The sequence below is a fragment of the Danio rerio genome, chromosome 19, assembly GCF_052040795.2.
Source record: "Danio rerio strain M-AB ecotype USA chromosome 19, GRCz13ab, whole genome shotgun sequence".
NCBI lineage: Eukaryota > Metazoa > Chordata > Actinopteri > Cypriniformes > Danionidae > Danio > Danio rerio.
Window position 1 is genome coordinate 22,626,652 of NC_141039.2, and position 21,614 is coordinate 22,648,265.

A 21,614-nucleotide genomic window follows, 5' to 3' on the forward strand; every position below is an offset into this window, starting at 1 on the left:
CGAGTCACCGATTGAAAAATGCCTCCAGGTCTCCGACCCTCTAATCGATATCATCGCGACCAGCAGAGCTGTCTTCAGGGACAGAAATCTTAAAGATACTGAGTCGAGGATCGAAGGGATCTGATGCAGGCTCGTGAGAATGAGGGCGAGATCCTAAGAGGGCATGAGAAGGGGGCGGGGTGGGTTAATTCTCCTAGCGCCTCTGAGGAACTGGATGATTAGGTTATGTCTTCCCACGGTGCTGCCAGCCACCGCGTCATAAGAGCGGAGATGACAGCCACGTAACCTTGAGTGTGGAGGGTGACAGCCTGCTTTCCAGCTTCTCTTGGAGTAAAGAAGCAAAACGCTGATCTGGCAAATTTCGGGGGTCTTCTCTGCGAGAGACGCACCATTGAGTGAATAGACTCCACTTCAGGGCATAGGCGCACTCGAGGAGGGGGCTCTAGCCCGAGTGACAGTATTAACCAACACAATCGGTAGGTTACCTAAGTCTTCCTCGCGTCTAAGGACCCTCGTGGAGGTTCCAAAGATCGGGGCGAGGGTGCCAGATGGTGCCCTGTCCCTGAGAGAGTAGGTGCTCTCTCAAAGAGATCTGCCAGGGAGGGCCATCGCGAGGAGGGAGAGCTCTGACATCCAGGTCCGGTTAGGCCAGAGGGGCGCCACCAGCAACCTGTTCCTCACCCTCCCTGACCTTGCACAGTAACTGCGCAAGCAGGCTCACTGGGGGAAACGCATATTTGTGCATGCCCCAAGGCCAGCTGTTGGCCAGTGCATCCGTGCCGAGAGAGCCCTCGGTCAGGGAAAAAAACAACTGGCAATGAGTGTTCTCGGGAGAAGCAAATAGATTGATCTGGGCTTCCCCGAATCGCGCCCATATCAGCTGAACAGACTCTGGGTGGAGTCTCCATTCTCCGGAACGTAGGGCTGCCGTGAGAGCACATCAGCTGCACGGTTGAGCTTGCCTATAATGTGAATGGTGCACAGCTATTTCAGCCACAGATGGCTCCAGAGGAGCAGACGGCGGGCAAGCTGAGACATGCGGCGAGAGCGAATACCCCCCATACGGTTGATATTTGCCACCGCCGCCATGCTGTCCGTCCTGACCAGCACGTGTTGCTGCTCCAGCACCGGAAAAAAACGGTGGAGAGCGAGGAACACTGCCAACAGCTCCAAGCGCACTCCGGCCTGTAGGAACGAAGGGTCGTTCCAAGGGCTAAGGGCGCGGCGACACAGCACAGTAACAGTGACTCTGTGTGTGCGCGTGCCATGCGCGTCTGGGGACTCGATCGTGAAGCCAGTGCTGGAGTGGTCTCATATGGAGTAATCCGAGCGGCGTGAAGCGGCTGCGGATGCCATATGCCCCAGGAGCCTCTGAAATAATTTCAGTGGGACCACTATTTTGCTGTCGAGCTCTCTCAGACAGTTCAGCATCAGCTGAGCACGCTCTCCGGAGAGGCGCGCTCCCATGGTGATCGAGTCCAGCTCCAGCCCGAGAGAAGAGATCCTCTGCACGGGGGCGAGTTTACTCTTTTCTCGGTTGACCTGAAACCCCAACAGGTGGAGGTGCCGGAGCACTTTGTCTCTGTGCATAATCAATTGCTCCCGAGATTGGGCTAAAACCAGCCAGTCGTCACGATAATTGAGTATGCGGATGCCCGCGAGCCGAAGGGGCACTAAGGCACCCTCCGCGATCTTGGTGAGGACCCGCGGAAACAGAGAGAGCCCGAAGGGGAGGACTTTGTATTGCTAAGCTCGACCTTCAAACGCAAACTGCAGAAACTGACGGTGGCAAGGAAGAATGGAGACATGGAAATACACGTCTTTCAGGTCTATTGCTGCAAACCAATCCAGAGATCAAACGCACCGGAGGATGCGCTTCTGCGTGAGCATTCTGAACGGCAGCTTGTGCAGACAGCGGTTCAAAACGCGCAGATCTAGGATTGGCCGTGACTCGCCGCTCTTTTTGGGCACGATGAAGCGTGGGCTGTAAAACCGCTCTCCATCTCGGCTGGAGGGACTGGCTCGATTGCATCCTTCGCCAGGAGGACAGCAATCTCCTCTCGCAAGACAGGGGCGGACAGAGGGCTGACCCTGGTGAATACACACCTGTGAACTTTGGGGGCCGTTTCGCGAACTGAACCGCATAGCCGAGTCTGATTGTGCGTATGAGCCATCGTAAAGGGCTGGCCCGCGCTAACCAGGCAGGCAGAGCTCTCGCTAATGGACTCATCGCTACAATTGCTGACGTACCAGCAGTGGGGCAGCGTGGAGTGGGTGTGCTGATCCGGGAAGCGCGAGGGTCCCGCGGAAGAGCTGGAGGCGAGAGATTTGCTCTCACTCTGCACCCAAGCTCCGGAGGTGGAGGCTCAAGGGGAGGGAGAAAGGAGACCGTCCTCCCAGCGCTCGTGAGCCACTGGCTTACGTTCCCGCCGATAGGTGACATTACCCATCGCCTCAGACTACTCTCTCACCACCTTGAATTCCTGAGTGAAATCACAGACGGTGTCACCGAACAGGCCAGCTTGGGATATGGGGGAGTCAAGAAAGCAGACTTTGTCGACTTTGCGCATATCAACCAAGTTTATCCAGAGGTGGCGCTCCTGGAACACTAATGTGGACATCGTCCTCCCCAACGCACACGCAGCAGACTTAGTGGTCCGAAGAGCATAGTCGGATGCGGTGCGAAGCTCACAAGCCTGGGTTGGACCCACCCTCGTGCAGCTCGGCCAGCGCCTGCGTTTGGTAGCGCTGGTAGGTAGCCATCGCGTACAAGGCGGAAGCAGCCTGGCCCGCAGCCATGTAACAGGAAACCACCGCATCCAGAAATGCACGGTCAGAGCGCCATCCTGAAAAGGACGTGCTGCACGACTTTGTTGCTCTTTTTGTGATGTTGCAACTTTATATGCACCGCTCTGGAGGACCGGACCCAAAAAACGCAGGGCAAGGGAGAAACCCAGCTCGACCGTCTGCCGCTGCGGGTACACACTCTGGACCGGGAGAATGCTCTCGTTCGCTCGAAAATGCTGGCTGACAGCAGGAGGAACCCTCATCGACTCTCTCAGAAGGATGTAATAGTCTATGAAGCGAAAAGGATGGCGTTTCCTTGCTTTCCCTGTGCTTGTATGCGGAGCTAATAATTGGCAATAAGTTCCAGGTGCGCAAGCTTACGCTGCCAACTCATTTGGCATTTCATTGGCCCGTTATATACTCTTTCAGACAATTGGCTTTCTGAAACGAAATCCCCATTCGTGGATTAATAAATAAATCCACTTAAAGCATTGAAGTTCCCCATCCGAAGGGGAACATGCATACTCCACACAGAAATGCAAACTGACCCAGCCGGGGCTTGAACCAGCGACCTTCTTGCTGTGGGGTGACACTGCTAACCACTGAGCCACCATAATATAATAAAATATTGGCAATATATATCAATATGGGAGTCCATGTTTATATATAGTGTGGCCTAGTGCTGACCCTGAATAGTAGATTTGAATTTAAAGCTGTCATTGTAGGTGCCTGATTCAACTGCCAATCTCTCAGTCGAATATTTGCTGCTATTAAGAAACACAGATCATGCCATATGCCATTTTTTTCTCTATAGTGGTTCCTCAATGTCTAATTTCACATTGAACTACTTGTAAGGGAAATCTTGCAGATTTTTTTTCTCCTTCCTCCCCAGTTTCAGCACAAATATAATGCAGTTCAGTCTTCATACTTGAAGGGAAGGAGGCGGAAGGGACGCAAATACTATTTACTCACCCTCAAGTGATTATAATCAAGTGATTAGAAACTTTTGTGAGTTTCTTTTTTCCGTTGAACACAAGATGACATGTTTTGAAGAAAGCTGAAAGCCTGCAACCATTGACATCCTTAGAAAAAACAAACACTATGGGCTCTATTTTGACAGTCCATGGGCAAAGAGCAAACCGCAGGGCGCAGGGCACAGGGCACAAACGCTTTCAGGGTGTGCCAGAATCCACTTTTGCTAATACAAGGATGGAAAAATCCGCTTTGCACCGTGGCACATGGTCTAACAGGGTTGAGCTTATTTTTTTAATGACTTATAGGTGTGTTCTGAGAATAAACCAATCAGAGTCTCATCTCCTATTCCCTTTAAGAGCCAGTTGCGTCGCGCCATAAGCGCATTTGCTATTTACATGAGGACTTTGTAAGTGGAAAAATTGAGCATTTCACTAGCAAGAAAACAGTTAAACAGAGCATCTGCAGCGCGAGAATGAGAGATAAGGCATCTCATAATCTACTTTTGCTCTCGTGGATAGGGAAACCTTGTATGCACAGACATCAATTAGCCTGTAAATAGTTAATTTCATTTGTTAAGCGCAAAGATTTGTTTTAAAACTTTCTAAAGTCAGTTCTAATTTCCAGCAAACGAATAAATGAACAATAATAACAAATTGTGTTCAAACAACACACTTTATATCTAAAGAGTTATATCCAAATACACATGCTATGCCCCATATGGTCTGAAACCTGACAGGTGGGCAAATCTAAGCTTGTTTTTATTAAAACAATTATAAATATGCATATAATGAATAATACTGGTAATAATGATAACATTATACAAAAGCAAATTGTTATGAATGAACCCCCCGAGATGAAGAAGGCATGAAGGCAGTGGTTTTTAAATTTATGTAGGTTAGAAAATAATATGTTTTGTAATATTTTAATCCTTTATATTTATATCATATATATATGGTATAAATAAAATCTACATCTTGTGTGTATTAAGCAGTGTGTAAGCTAGGTGCATAACTAAAGCACTCTGCGCTGGACTTTTAGAGATTGGCTGTTCTATGGAACTAGGGTATTTATAGTGGTTTAGGTATAGTTTGATTGTTGAATCATAAATTGAATAATGCAAATAAAGCAATCATAAGCATGTGATCCTCTCGAAAATAGTTTATAAATAAACTTCACTTTGTATTCAGCAAACCACAAATAGGTTTTAAAGTATAAAAATAGTTGTTTGGAGAATATCATTTTTTGGTGAACTATCCCACAAGTTTAATATTCAAAATTAACAGAAAACATGTACGAAGACAATCCTTCATGGACGACTGCTGTCTAAACAAAAACAAAAGTGCAACATAAATCTCCCAGGCCTTGTGCTCTCTTCTCTCTCTCTTGTGTACTGTCATTGCTCCTTCTTTTATCCTTTTAAACCTCCAGAGCTGAGGAGACTCTTTTAGATTTCACTGACCTGTACACAGCAGTCCAATCACAACAGACTGAGCTCTCTGACCAGTCAAGCTCACAAACAGGAGGGCTTTAGAAAGAATAAAACTTCAATCATTTAGACCTGTTGAGGAAAGAGGTGATGTAAAATGTATATTCAACAAAGGTCAAGTATTTTTGGTCTTGGATAAATATATTGAATTGGAGACCTCCAAAAAGGGGAGCTATTTTTTCAATAGCTTGGCTCAGAAGAACAGGTCTCAGCTTGTTTTCTCCCAATGTTTATAAATAAATATACATACATATATACATACATATATATATATATATATATATATATATATATATATATATATATATAAAATTTTTGCTGCCTAAAGAAGTTTAGGTCTCTTACTGTCACCTTTGGCTTGCTTGGTCAGTAGAGATGCCCTACAGGTGAATCCTATCCTTCATCATTTGGCATTCTTATTAACCTGAACTGAATCATCAGTGAACTGACTTGAATTAAAAATCATCTTTTCTCTTGACCAGCTTGAAATACTGAGCTTGTTTCATATGAAATTTGGTGCATGACTGCTTTTTTATAATAAATATTTTTTTGTGTGGGGGGGCTTTTATGGAATTAATTTAAAGCTGCCTAAATAATTATATGTCAATGCATACATATTTCTATTATTATTGATATTTAATTGTTTAGCAGCTAGTTTATGAAAAGTGACTTGTACATTAAAGGTCCTGTGAAGTGCTTTGAAATATGCATTTTTATTCGATGTTTAATGTAGTCTTAACCCGAAACACAAAGAGAGGGCAGGCATAGTTATAAAGGGACAAATATTCATAAGAATCAAGAAGTGCTGCCATTGTTAGAAAATAGTAAAAACCAGAATATTCAAATCAGCGAATGTTTATTTCTGGGTGTTATTCATTTGGATGCTAAACCAGATAGAACCTTCGTATAGTGGGATTGCCTCTGCAAAATACTCTGGAATTATTATTGAGATGTCTGTGTATTAAGAATTAATCTCTCTCAATTCTACTGCAGGTAGTGTTTTTTGGTGTCTGCTGGATATTGTGCCTATTAAGAATGAGAAAGGAGATGTTGTGCTGTTCCTCGCCTCTTTTAAAGACGTCACCGACACCAAAGCCAAATCTACACTTGAGGAGAAGAAAGAAGGTTAGTACATGTGTGGTAGTGTGTGTACTGTATGTCTTGTGTGTGTATGTTTGTATAAGGAATTTCTGTAATAAATTTTGTAGAAGATATTCATGTTTTTATTGCTGAATAATATTGTTTGCTGTTTCTTCATCTTAAAATGTATTAAATCTTATAAATGATTTAAAATGACATTTTATTAAATCATTTATTTATTATTTTTTTAATCATTATTCTGATCAACTGGTTTTGTAATAATTATTTTTTACATGAGAATTATTTTAAAAATAATATTTGCTATTGTTACTATTGAATATGTATTAATAACATTTAATGTATAAATAGAACTTATATAATATAAATAATAATATAAATTAAATAATGATTGTGAAAAACTTATGGGATTTTTGGACTGACTATGATGTTGTAGTATAATTTTTATTAAACCATTTTTCCCCCTCTAGGGTTCATTAATATTTTGGGTTAAAGACCAAATTTTGTTTTATATTATTTTACTTAGCCATGTGTTTTTTAAGATCAAGTAGTGATTAGTTATATATATATATATATATATATATATATATATATATATATATATATATATATATATATATATATATATATTTATTTATTTTATTTATTTATTTTTTTTCTTGAGCAGCTTACCATTAAAACTTTGAATTTTGGGTTTATTTGTATGAATTGTTGAATCAGATCATATTCACTAAATAAAAAATTTATGAATTTTCATTGGTAGCACCACATCGCTATTATCTATTTACAGCAGTGTTGGGCTATAACATGTTACTAGTTGTGCGTTACTGTAACAGAATTACTTTTGACAGTAACTAATACTGTTTTTTACTAATGTTTTAAACTAATACTGTTTTAAACTAATACAGTTACTTTTTAAACATATTAACTCAATCAACAACCAATCACTGTAAAGAAGATGCGTCATGTACGAGAAGCCAGACTGGACAAAAATAAAGTAAAAGCACAAAATTACATATTATACATATTATACATATTACATATTATAACAAAATTGATTAGTTTAGTAGACACAGTGACACATTTTTGTTATGTTTTAGAACACCTTATTTAAATGTTTAGTGTTGTGTTGCTCAGGCAAAATGCTGTGATTTATTTTTGTTTTGTTTTAAATATGGCATTTTATAGCTGTTATACAACAGCAGATTTTTTCACTTTCAATATACACAGCTTACCTTGCTTGAGTTGCTGACATACCACTTTTGTGGTTAGTTTGAAAATTGTTCATCAATTTCATTTTTGAGCAGCTGTTTTGTTAGTGTTTTGTTTAAAATGCATAAAATTTATAGTTGTCTATAATAGCAGTTTTTGGTGCAAGTTTTACCAAATTGATTCTGAATGGTAATTCAGATTACATTAATTTATTTATTTTATAAAGGTTTTGTGTTTGTTGTATGTTGTCTATTTTTATGCTCAAGCTGTGAAGGAACATGTTTAAGGGTTAAATACAAACTTGTATGATGCTGAAAGCAACTTTAGATTTAGCTTTTTTGTTTCTGAATATATAATTTAGCTGGTTTATCACCCTGTGATATTTTCAATTTTGTGCTGCTGGTCTGGTCTGACTTAAATAAATTAGTGCTTAAAAATGACTTTTATTTAAGTTTGTCTTGTGTTTTAGTTATGAGAATGCAAATGAATTAAAACTGTGAAGCTGCAGTGTATTCTCTATGCAGGACTGAAGTGACAGTATAAGGGCATTAATGGTTCTTAAAAAAGTGTTCAGTAAAAGTGTTCTTTGGAAAAGTAACTCAAAAACGACTTAACTTAATGATGTAATGCATTACATTTTTTTGTAAGTAATCGATAAAGTAACTGAGTTACTTTTATACGAAGAGTCGGAAGGGACGTGATGGTGGAAATAAAATGGGTGGGAGATAAAACAGTGATATAAAAAAATGTTTTAAAAGTTTTTGCGTTATCTCGCAAACTGTTTTTTCACAAACACTTCCTGTTCACATCATACAGTTTATGGAATTCTCCCCTTGGCTATTTTACCATTCTATTCCGCTATCCCCCTATCATTAAGCATTTTCCCATGTTTTTCATATATTTTTAATCTTGAAAGTATGTTAAAATTTATATAAAAATGTCTGCATTCACTTTATTTCCATTAAAGCTGCGTGTCGTTCATCACCCTTGCAACCTCAGAATCAACGAATGCATGTATAAGCCAATGACTGGTATAAGTCCTGACTAACAGACACGCTCTGTATGATAAACTGATCCCAGATCAGCTACTGTACACGCCATTTAAAAAGGAGCGAAAGTGCTGGACACTTTCGGATTCGGGTGTGTGTTTAAACAGGCAAATACGCTTAATAATATGTAAACATGTTTGTCCTGCATGTTTGATTTTTAAACACAACTAAATGTCTCTTAAATGAGCACAAGCAGTTGTTAAAGTAATCAAATGCTTTAATTATAGATCTGTGCATTCTTACAGTGACACCTCTGTTATCAAATGAAACAAATAAAACGAGACATTCATTTCCTGCTCCTCACTTGTTTGATAATCGAGGTGTCACTTTAAGTGGCATGTACATAGGCTGATCTGGGATCAGTTTATGATACAGAACCCGTCCCTATTCGCAGATTCAGAGGTTGCATATGAAGGGTGATGATTGACGCGCAGCTTTAATAAAAAGAAAGTTAATTTTTATATTAAATTTAATGTGCTTTCAAGATTAAAAATACATGAGAAATATGGGAAAATACTTAATTATAGGGTGATGGTGTCACACCCGTGCTGCGTCCGAAACCGCCTACTACTCAGTAGGTACTGCATTTGAATTTAAACTGACTACTCGGCCGTTAGGAAAGTATGTTCTATACAGTATGAATGTGAAAAGTATAAATGGAATTAGGACGTACTACATCCGCCATTTTGTCATGGTCACGCGACCTACCTGCGTAATTTGCGTCGCTTCACTCCCATTCATTAATTCGCTCGCGGGGCATCATGGGATAGCGCAGCGTGCATGGGATGCGCACTCCAGAATTTCCCCGGAAGTAGTAAGTCATCCGAGTACTTCTCGCATACTGATTTTCGAATTCTATGAATTGGGACATACAGTACTTTTCGGCTCACAAACTGATTTTAGCCTACTATATAGTATGGAAGTATACGGTTTCGGACCCAGCCCCAGTCTCCATTTCATCATGTGACACTCACAAAGTGCTCCTTTGTTCTGTTTGCCCACCATGTCATTATGTTTATCACCTCCACCTGTGTCTACCCCGGTATGTAATCAGTTTATCATCTCCTGTGTATTTAAGTCCCTGCATTCAGTTAGTCCCTGATCCGGCATCTCTCCTTGTGATGTCTTGTTTGTTGCTTGTTTTCACTTCATGGTCATCCAGTGTTCTTCCTTGTGAGTAATTATAATAAATAAATGTGTTTTGATAATCTTGCGAGCCTGTGCCTTCCTCAAGTGAACCCAGGGCGTTACAGATAGCACAATAGAATGGTAAAATATGGGAGAATCTTGGCAAAAACAGGAGGGTTGACTTGTATGAAGTGAACAGGAAGTGTTTGTGGAAAAACACTTTTGCGAGGGAATGCAAAAACTTAAAAAATTATTTTTCCTTTCACTCCCACCCATTTTTTTTCTCCCACCTATTTTTTCCCCCCACCGTCCTGACCGAGTCCCCATACTTTTTTAATGGAGTAACTAGTAGCTATAACTAGTTACCTATTGTCAGTAACTAACGCAACAATGGTTTACAGTGTGTGGAATGGTGTGCTGGGATTGGTTGAGTAGATATATTGTGTTTTGCAGAGAATGGAGACTAGCGTTTTCATAATTTTGAAAAATAACAAGAAAACATAATAGAATAATTAACCAGTTGTTGAATTTTACAAAAAATTAAAAACTGACTTTCATGAACTGAGATACAGTGCTGATTTTGTTGGAAACTTCATTTTTTAAATGTTTTTTTTTTTTTTTTTTGGAACCAAATTCTTCATATATTGTTTAAGGCTTTTCATTATTAATGTCCTGTCAACCCAAAGCCTATGCCAGAACATAACTAGCAGGGGGGCATGCAACATGCAATCATGGGGCACATTATCAGCAACCATACATTTAATAAAAAAAACGAGGCATAAAGAAACCCAATACAGTGCAACAACTGGTACAGATCAGCTCATACTGTCAGCTCATTTCCCATAAATTGAAAAAGAAAGATCACAGAATTAATAATTATTACCAACAAAACAGGTTGACCTTTATTAGATGTAATACTGTTGGAATAGCCACATTTAAGTGTGTGTAATAAACACATGACTAACCTTTTAAAAAAGTAATAGGCGGCATGTACAAACATTAAATCTCCTTAAAACAATGTCCTTCCATTTGGTTGTGGAATTTTGAGCTAGCTGTACCAACTGGGCCTTCTGTTTGTAAAGCATTGAACATCTGTGGTCAAAAACATTGAGGAGAAAGAATTCTACCGTGTATTTGAAAATTCCGCCCCGACTCAATTACTCAAAATCTCTGAGTTTGGGATAGGTGGTGCTGTCTGAGAAGGCAGAGTGATAGGAGTATAATTTAAAGCTGAAGGCGACCTTTATATGTTAAAGAAGAAACAACGAGGCATTTTCTAATATCCATATTTTACCCTATCCTTAAAATATTGTGGGAAAAACAGGTTACTAGCATCAAGGCTTTACTCCATGTACACATGCTAAAGATGCAATGATGCACAAGACTCCGCAACGCATCCAATCAGAGAAATGGGTCTCTTTTCATAAAAAATAAACACACATAGACTGGAGTTTTTACTTTTATTACATTAAAAATAATGGAACATTCAGTGCTTATTTGAACTATTCTATTTTAAATGAATAATAAAAAACTGTGTAGGGGTTCACATCACCCTCTTTGGAGGCACGATTCATGATGCACAAGCCCTAGTTGTGAAAGCAATATACAAAATGTTTCCTGTCAGAAAGTCACAGTAAAAAAAAAAGAGAGCCTATTAAAACATTTTTTTTAATCCACTGGTCCAAACGTGCCTATTACATAAGAATAATCTCTCATCTGAACCTTTTTCTGATTGTCTCGTTAAGCGGAGTTAGCCTGAAAAATACCTATTTATTGTGTGAGCGAGAACCCAGATCAGATGCTGGCCTGGAGCACCAGAGAAAATCACACGGAGCAGGGAATCCCAGAGCAACTGTGTCTGTCCACTTCTTTTTTTTTTTATTTCTTTTTTTTCACACTTTTGTTCTCTTCCCCCTCTGTGTTTCTCCTGACCTGTGCTGCTGGTAAATTGGGAGTACATTTATTAGGATCTATAATAAGTGTTATGCCGCCGGACTCCCTGCTGACTGTAGTTTTTTATGGATGAGTATGAGTCGCCCCTCTCCTCCTCTGGCCCTGCAGGCTGAAGTGATCTCCATCCCTCTCTAATAACCAGCTTCCCACTTTCCACTCTAGCCCTTCATCTCTTTCTCTTTCAGTCACACTCTCTCTCTCATTCTCTCTCTCTCTCTCTCTCTCTCTCTGTCGATCGCTCCATCCCTTCAGTCTTTTTCCTACTCCTGCTTTGGTTTCCCTTGGTACCTTGTTCAGCAGGGTTGCAATGAGTGACATTTTTCCTTCATTGCCCTCGGCAATTGAGACTGGCAGCCCGGCTGTCTGCTTGTTTTCTCAACTGGTGGATTTTAAAAGGGTACATGCTATTTATTTTATTTTTTTAAATATATTTTTTATTTCATGTTTTTTTATTTATAATGTATGAAAGATTTACAGTTGAAGTCAGAATTATTAGCCCCCCTGAATTTTTTGCCCCGCTGTTTATTTTTCCCAATTTCTGTTTAACGGAGAGGAGAGAAGATTTTTTCAACACATTTCTGAACATTATAGTTTCTAATAACTGATTTACTTTATCTTTGCCATGATGACAGTAAAAAATATTTGACTAGATATAAAAAGGGGCAAATAATTTTAGTAATAACAATAATATATTATCAATATTTTGTTGATTTTGTTTTTGTAGTAAAAAGGTTTTTTTAATTGATGAAAAAATCTAAAGATTCTGTACACCACAGAAAAGAAACTACGTTTGTCAAACAATTTGAAGTGCAGTTTTCGCTTCAGCCTAAATATCCCCTAACAGACTTTTATAGCCGTTCTAGACCTTAAAAACTAAATCAGTTGAACTACAGTCACTCGAACAATTAAAACAGAGGTGTTGAATATAAGTATACAAATATTTTGGCAGCAAAGCAGCATTAGCTGAAACCACAGGTGTAAAGCAGGTCACAAGCAGAAAGTTATTCTCGTTTCACATCAGCTTTTGTGTAACAGCAGCATAGAGGGCAGTAGAATGAGAACAGGCCATTTTCAATTAAAAAAATAAATAAAAATCGCAATCAGTAATAAGGGCAATCATCATTTGCATGGAAGTATTGATGGAAAATCTCTCCATCCTTCTTCACAAAGCAACAAAAATGCTCTCTCAATTATCAGCTACATTTTCTTTCGACAGTATTTTTTATTTTTTGCAAGCTTGTAACATTTGAGGATCCAACTGGAGCCTGCAAACCATGGGTACTGGTTTAAATATGTTTTTAAATGTGTTTAAATGTTTTTTATTTTATTTGACCTTATATTAGATAAATATTCTTACAGTACATTTAACTCATAATAATATCCACTCAAAACAATAGCTATGTTTTGTAGCTGTGAATTTAATGTGTGAGTAAAACAGGAATATTACATAAATAACCTGCAAATAAACACAGTGGAATGGAAACAGTGGTTTACGTCCTAGTGGTTTACAAATTATTGACAATAGAAGTTTTTTTAACTGGAGAAACCGCTGTAGCTCCAAATGTATTTGCAACATAATAAAGGGCTGTCACCATCTTGCTTTTTGTCTCCATTTCTCCTAGTAGTCTCCATGTTGCCCCCTGCATTAGTTCTTCCTCGTGTGTTTTTGTTTAACTTAATTGCAATCACATGTGACTTGTTTCAGCCATGTTATTTAAGTTGTCACCTTTTCTCTGTTCCTCACTTGTTTTTATTTATTTATTTATTTGTATTAACCATAAGCTCAAGTATAAACCATTATGGCATATTTAAGAATCCAATATAGTGTTAGTGTTAATATAAAAGTACATGACTAGGAACATAAGCTGCGTCCGAAACCGCATACTTCCATAATATATAGTACTCTAAAATCAGTATGCGAGACAAGTAGTATGTCCTAATTCATATAATTAAAAGATCAGCATATGAGAAGTACCTGGACAATTTACCACTTCCGGCCAGATTCAGATTCTGAAGTGTGCATCCATGCTGCATTATCCTGTGATGCATCTCGCTACAATTCATGAATGGGAGTAAAGCGAAGCAATGGACACAGGTAAGTCACGTGACCATCACAAAACGACGGATGTAGTATGTCTGAATTCCATTCATACTTCTCACATTCTGTATAGAACATACTTTTCTAACGGCCGTATAGTATGTTTAATTTGAAATGCAGTAGTAGGCAGTTTTGGACGAAGCTATAGACAAACAAAAATAAAATATATTTTTTTAAAAAGGCATGAGGGTCTTAGTCAAGTAATAGAAACAATCTAAGGCATGTGGAAACATTCAGGCTTTTCTGTTCCTAATGAAGTGAAGAGACTTTACGAACATCATCAGATCATTCCTCCATCCATTAAAGTGGGGTTTCACCTTTACAAATTTGCATGATGTTCTTTGCAAATTTGCCTCACCAGGTTTTTGAGTCACTACTTGCCTTGTGGTCTCTTGACCTCCTGATCTACATTTAGTAAGACTCCTGTTTCCCTGTTGCTTGCTGCTATATTTTTGTTGTTTTCTTCCATTGTGGTGTTTCATTTAGTATTTTATTATGCTTTTATAACCTTTTGTACCTCATCTGTTTTGCTACCTAATTCTAAAAAGAATATAAGTTGTACGGAGTGAGTGTGTGTGTGTGTGTTCCTACTTTGAGTGTTTTGTTTGTGTCCAACACAATCAACTGCCCAGTGGTATATCGCACCAGTCTCTACACCAGAGACCCGGGTTTAAAACCTGTCCATATCAATGACACAAAATACAAACTGACATGTTATCTCTTAGTATTTTTTAGAATCACAAACTTGTGAGACAGTTCTAGTTCTTAACAATTTTAGTTTTGTTTTATTTGGTTTTGAAATCAAAATGTTGTGCTTTTTTAAATCCTAAAGTTTTATTTAAATACATGCTTTTGTTTTTATTTTCTTTAGTACTTAATCTAAACTTTACTTTTTAGATTAAAGATTGCATAGGCTTTAGCCTTCAATGGTTTCTTGTTTTACTTTATATTGTAGATCGAATATACTGATTGTTATTTATTTATTTTTTTCTTTAGATAAAACTTTAGGCTTTTCAGGCTACAGTAAACCATAACATTTTATTTAAATATATGGTTGGTTTTGTTTCCTTTAGTATTTAATCATTATTTAGTAAGATTTTTTGATTAGCATTTTTCTTTTCTTTATCTTTTTTTTAAGGTGAAAAGAACCTCAGGACCATATGAAGTTCTGTCTGAAAAATATGTTCTTTGTTGTTTTTATGTATTAATAGAGTTTTTTTTTGTGCTGTGTGTATTTATTCCTTGATGCATTGTATCCCTCATTGCTCTTGACTTTAATAACAACAGTCCAACCTTTTCTCAGAGTGCCGGCGTGAGAAGGTCAAGGGAGACTCTCCGTTTGGCTCCACGAGACTGCGATCAAGCACAGTTCTCTACCACATTTCAGGACACCTGCACAACCGTCAGAAACAGAGCAAAATTAAACTTAACAAGGTAAGGCCATTCAGATACTAATGATACAGAAAAATACAGAAACAGGTTTTGTTTAACACATGGCATTTTGGTGTTTTCTTTGATTTGATTACAAGCGGTTGATGCTAAATACAGGTGTAAATTGTTAATGTTTAAAAATTTTTGACCACATCCAGAGGGATTACAAAAGACTAAAAGAATTGCATGTTTTCTTCTGAAAGCAGTTTGATTGTCTGCTCGATTGTCCTGGTGTGTTTGTTGTTTGTTCGTGGCATGCTTGTTTCATTCTCCAGCTTTAGTCAAGTTCTGTTTCGGTGGGCACTGGGATCAAAACTTGCATGTTGCATTTGCAAGTGCATGGTAAGCGTTTTGTTTATTGTGTCTTATGATGTTTTATGTGAATAAGTGATTAATAAATGTTTTCATTGGCTTCTAGTTCTAGTTTCATGTGAACACATGGCTTGTGTGTTGTCTCTTTGTGCCATGGGCTCTCCTGTTTTTTGACTAGTCCCTTTTTATCCTAATATTAGTTCACTTTGTTCACCTGATTATTTGCTAATTAGTTCTTGTTTATAGCTTCCTCATGTCTGCTGTCCTGTGTCTTGGCAGACACACAACTTCATAAGAAGCTAATTTTAGGTTAGATTTAGGTCACCAGCATCAAAGGACAATGATATTTTGACTTCCAGTAATGATAGGCAATGACAGTGACTACGTTTACATGGACATCAGTAATCAAATAATTTTACATAGTTATAGCACATAATTCGATTAATGTCATTGTGTCATCCCGCTATCCACATTTCAGGTAATCTCGGATGTTTAATTTTTAGTTTGTTGTGTGTAAATGCAGTTTGGCACTATCACTTTCATTCAGGAAGATTTAATGCATGCCTCCGTTATAAACGAGATATTGGATGCGAGTATAAACTGCTGGAGGTGTGTTTTAATGGAATTTGATTCCGCACGTCGTATGCAAAAAAAAAACCCTCTGCATTTCACGATTCAGGTGTCTGTGGTCCTTCACTGACTGGGTAAGAGCAGAAAATAGTGTCATTTATTCATCAGGTATGGCAATCAAAATCTAATGTCTGATAGACGTTATATTGGTAATGTCCACACAACGTCAAGGTGTTACATCAATAGATGGTGAATTGTGTTTAGGTTGTGTTGGAAGTAACCAAAATGCAACGTCTGTCCGAGGTTGGACATTGACTTTGACCTGATGTTGGGTTCTGACATCAACTTAATTTCAGTTCTAAACAAAATCCCAGCCCAGTCTCATCTGTCTTTTATTAATGTTTTCCCCCTTGGGTTGTTTTTGTTATGTTTTATTTTACTATTTATAAAATCTATTTTGTTACTGCGATGCAGAGAGTCCTTGCTCTTTTCCCTTTCCGGAACTGTGACTGTATGTATATTTGTGTGATTATTCTTTGCTCAATATGATCAGTTATTGCAGTTTTGTTCATTACAAGTCGATACAATTACAGTATTTAAATGTAACGTATTGATGGTGTTTTTTATGTCTCTCTTAGATATTGTTTACATCTGGGTCAATTCATGTTGGTTTTTTTCTAATCAGATAGCTATTTAATGGTGAATGGATGCGTATATATCCGACTGCCCAAATCACTTCAGGAAGTGGTCTGGGGCTCACTCCAGATGGAACTGGAATGTTCTAAATGCATCTGATTGCTAAAACCACATATTTATATTTTACTCCTCCCAAAATGTAAAAATAATGCAAATGCAACACAATGGCAATGCCACAGATGGCAGTTTGTTTAATTTTATTGTATTACATTTTATTTTATTACTTAATAAAATCAAATGGCGGCGTTGACAACGGATACACATTATTCACTTTTGGTACCTCTGTGAAAGGAGATGAATAATAATGAAAAAATAGAACATTTCTATTGGGTAGATTGTCTTGTTTTTGGCAGAGTAATTTATACAGAAATGAATTGTAAACCATGTAAGTTCTGAATGATGTCTTGCACGCTTCAGTAAAACAAAAATAGATTTTCCTTGGACACAGCCCTGAGATGTCATGCCCTTTTATGAAAATCAGAATGAGCTTTATTTATCAAATGTGCACAAATATCCAAGATATGTTTCTTGTGGTTTACAGGAGCTTGGGGTACAGACATTTTGAGAACAAAACAGACATTTAAAGAAGTGATAAAATAAAGTAAATGATAAAATTTGGCCTATTGGCTTAATAAAAGTTGGGCCTATTCAGAATGAAAAAAAAAGTTATATATTTTTAAATACATTGAGTTATATATGTAAATGAGCAGTATCAAATGAGAAGCAGTACGATATGGCATTTATACAATAGTTCAATGACATGTAATGTAACGTAATGTGTATTTATATAGCGCATTTATTGTGTATGGCCATACACCCAAAGCGCTTCACAATCATGAAGGGGGGTCTCTCCACACCACCACCAGTGTGCAGCATCCACTTGGATGATGTGACGGCTGCCACAGGACAACGGCGCCAGTGCGCTCACCACACACCAGCTATTGGTGGAGTGGAGAGACATAATCGTGTATATAAAAAAGAAACACGGAGAGTCTCAAACTTTCCACCATTCATTCACATCAGCAGCTGACAGACAGAAACCATTGCTTAAAAACACATCACTTTAGAACTAGTATTTGAATGATTCTCTACCATAATATCTAAAGAGATGACAAATCCGGTGAATTTGCTTACAATTTAGGATTATAAGGCTGAAGGGCATGAAATGCCATCAGTCTACAGAGTTTTCCCAGTATTTCTTTGTTGCAACCAGGAGATCACAATAATTAACCACAAAAAAGCCAGGCAAAGCAAGCACTAGCAGATTACTATGGTATAAATACAACATTACAAAATACAAAAGAGAGAGAGATCGACATTGAATGTCACTTACTTGCTTTATAGTGATTTGATCAGCTCTAGTTTGATATACGCAAAAAAAAAAATGCTGTGTTTTTCACCCCTAAGAGCTTATTATATGGTCTTTGTCGCCACCTTGTTGCTCAACCGTCTTTGCTCTGTTCAGTATGACAGGCTGATGGCCGCTGAATCTCAGAAATTATAAATATTTGAATTAGGCACTATCTTTATTAAAAAAAACTGCAATTTTGCAATCTAAATAACTACATTCTCACCTAAAAAGCCTCAAAAATACTTTGTTTCCAACAGCTGCAATATTTTTCAAACCTTAGTGAGTTTATTGATTTGCTGTCACTCTATGTGGGCTTAGTAATACACAAGGTGTAATCACAGGGTGTAGAGGCTGCATGAGTGCTGTTACTGCAGAATATTGCACAGGGCCGGAGTGGGACTCCTTTTCAGCCCTGCAGTTTCAAGCCTCAGACCGGCCCACCTCAGTTCATGACTGACTATATTAAAATAAGGTCATTTCCAAATCAGTTTCTAATGACACTATCACGTCTTTTTTTTTTTTTTTTTGAGAAAACAGCTGTTTTAGAACTTCAAATGTTCAACAACCCTAACAGTATTAAATGTCTTAACAATAAAAATGAAAAAAAATAATTTACAAAGACGGGGATCGAACCCAGGTCAGCGGTGTCATAAATTAGCGTGCTATCTACTGAACCACAACAGTTAATGAATGAGCAATGACTCATCTTAGTTATATCATGATCAACTTGCAGGCTACAGCTTGTTTTCTACGCTGCGAGAAAATAGATAAAGAGTAGAGCTGGGGTAAAATAATGAATAAAAAGGCTGTGGTCAAGTAAATGAATAAATTTAAAAAGTGTGGCTGCTGAGAGCAACAGATTCTGGAGCTAGGGATACCGGCCCTCGCGGCCAAAAAACGGACAGGCCCACCGGGAATTCTCCCGGTCCTCCCGATTGGCCAATCCGGGCCTGATATTGCATGATCAGCCAATCAGATTTGAGAACCAGACAGAACGGTTGTATCAATAAATATATATTGCATATTTTAGTGGTTTATTTTTAAAATTTGCTCAGTATATTTAGCAATAAAAATGTTGACCAAAAGTTAGTACATATACAATTTTATACTTTTAAAAGTATTTTGAATGTATACTTAAAATAAACAAGTATACATTCATACTTTCTATACTTAAAAGTAAAAAAGTATATTTTAAAAGTATATTTTTTAGTGTGTACAGAATGTGAAATGCACAAGCTTATTTTCCAAAACAAAAGTTTAAAACTCAAACACAGATTCACTTTACTAGAAAAAAGCCGAAAGTGGACAAAAGAGACACATGTAAACCTCAGGTGTGAACAACAAGGTGTCTTTCTTGTCAAATCAACCAGATTGCATCCTAATTCCAGGGCCAAAAAAACATGTTAACTTCCACAAATTGTTCTCTCTTTTTCTAGAATGTGTTTGGGGATCCACCCGCTCTGCCTGAATATAAAGTCGCTGATGCCAAGAAATCCAAGTTCATTCTTCTCCACTTCAGCACCTTCAAAGCAGGCTGGGATTGGCTGATCCTTCTGGCTACCTTTTATGTGGCTGTGACGGTGCCGTACAATGTTTGTTTTATAGGTGATCAAGATTTGACACGCAGCACCACCGTCACTGACATTGCTGTTGAGATACTCTTTATCATTGGTAAGACATTATTTTTAGTTGGTCTATTACGTAGTACATTTTTCATTGTGAGCATGATTATGATTTATGAGATTATATTACATCTGTATCTTTATATATGATTAGAATCAGGTCTTTAAATCAGTTTCATGGTCTTTGACTTACTCCATTAACTCAGTCTTATACCTCAGGGAAACGCACTGCATCATTCTCCTTTAGTTGTGGTGCATTGGAGAAAACAAATATACTGTGTTATTGGAATTAAAAAGAGTAACTTGTACAAAAAAAAAATATATATATATTTTTTTTAAACAGAAGTTGTTTAACCTTATTTCGCTGTACATAAGAGCATATTATTATATACTCTTAAACACCAGCAGTGTCACAATGGCATAAAGTAATGGAAGATCACCATAAACCCTGGTTATTTATTTATTAATGATTATTTTATTGTGTATTTGTATTTCATTATTTGACTTATATGACTATTTTTAGGCTCTGGTTGGTTTATATTGTGATGATGAATGATACTGTGATACTGGGGAATTTACTGGTTGTATTATGTGGTTATATTTCTGTTAAACTAAAGGCAAAGAAAAAAAGACATTTGACATTTTAAATTCACTCCACGACTGATGTTTTGGAGTTTTACCTTAAATCCCCCTTGCACTCATGCTGTGCTTCTTAAATTGCACTGTTATTTATTTTTTCTGCATCTTTGTGAGCTTAAATAGATGTCTTTGTTCACTGATTGTTTGCAATTTTAGAATAGCATGAGCCGTAAGGCATGCTGATCCCATGCTGTTTAAAAAATAAAACGTGTTATATAGGGTGACCGGTGAACACGTGGTTATTGTTTTGTTGAGACTGAAGGTGTCGTTGTATATGGGGAGAGACACGTTTAGGCAAAATATTAAATATCTTGGATGTATTTTTACTGAGTAAACCACTATTTTGCAGATCGGGTCAAAATGACCTTAAAATTTGTAGACAATTTTCAGGGCTGTGAAAATGACTTTAGAAAGATGGCAGAATCGTTATGTTGTTATTACACAGAGATTGGTTGGGTTATTAGTGAAATCTGTTGACTTTTGCAGTCTTTGTTTCACCATATGCCAATTGTGACAATTTGAAATAGGAAAAAGTACTTTTTTTGGGGATTGTTCCAACATTTGTGAGCCTGCAACATGACGTATTACAGATATTATATTATACTTTTTTTTAGATGATGTTGTTTTTAACAAGCATTTATTTTTTACTATCTTCAATTTTAAAGCTATATGGTGGTCATTTCCAGAAATATAGGAATGTCAATGCGATGTGTAAATGTACACATAACCAAAAACCAAACATGACCCCAATTGGCAAACACATCTTTAAAAAAAATAGGTAACACTTTATTTTGATGGTCCATTTGAGTATTAGTCAGCTTAAAATCTGTTGATACTGCTTCTTAGATAGACATTTAACTGACTATAAGAAACTTTGCAAGTACATGTCAACTTACACTAACCCTAACCCCAATCTAACAGTCTAATGGGAATTAGTTGGCATGTAGATGCAATGTAACTAAAATTCAACAAACAGACCATCAAAATAAAGTGTGAGCAAACAATAAGATGGGTACACTGTGGTCATAAAGGGATGTACATGGTCAGCAACAATACTCCGGTAGGCTGTGGCATTGACATGGTGCACAAATTAGTACTAATGAGCCCTAAGTGTGCCAAGCAGCCTGAACCATTGATGCAAGGCAGGATGGATCCATACTTTCATGTTGTTGATGCCAAATTCTGACCCTACCATCTGAATGTTGCA

General features: G+C 37.8%; 1 protein-coding gene across 9 annotated transcripts in view; it reads left to right on the plus strand.

Annotated features, from left to right (window-relative positions):
• Positions 1-21,614, plus strand: part of kcnh8 (potassium voltage-gated channel, subfamily H (eag-related), member 8) — a 176,189-nt gene that overhangs the window by 60,594 nt on the left and 93,981 nt on the right. For all 9 annotated transcript variants that reach the window (XR_015516706.2, XM_087295645.2, XM_087295644.2 and 6 more), the window contains exons 3-5: positions 6,242-6,373; positions 15,090-15,220; positions 19,583-19,817. Coding sequence is in view for 8 of the 9 variants with exons in the window: in XM_087295645.2 (XP_087151771.2) it covers positions 6,242-6,373; positions 15,090-15,220; positions 19,583-19,817 (498 nt within the window). In the remaining variant the exon portion in view is untranslated. The remainder of the gene's footprint in view (positions 1-6,241; positions 6,374-15,089; positions 15,221-19,582; positions 19,818-21,614) is intronic.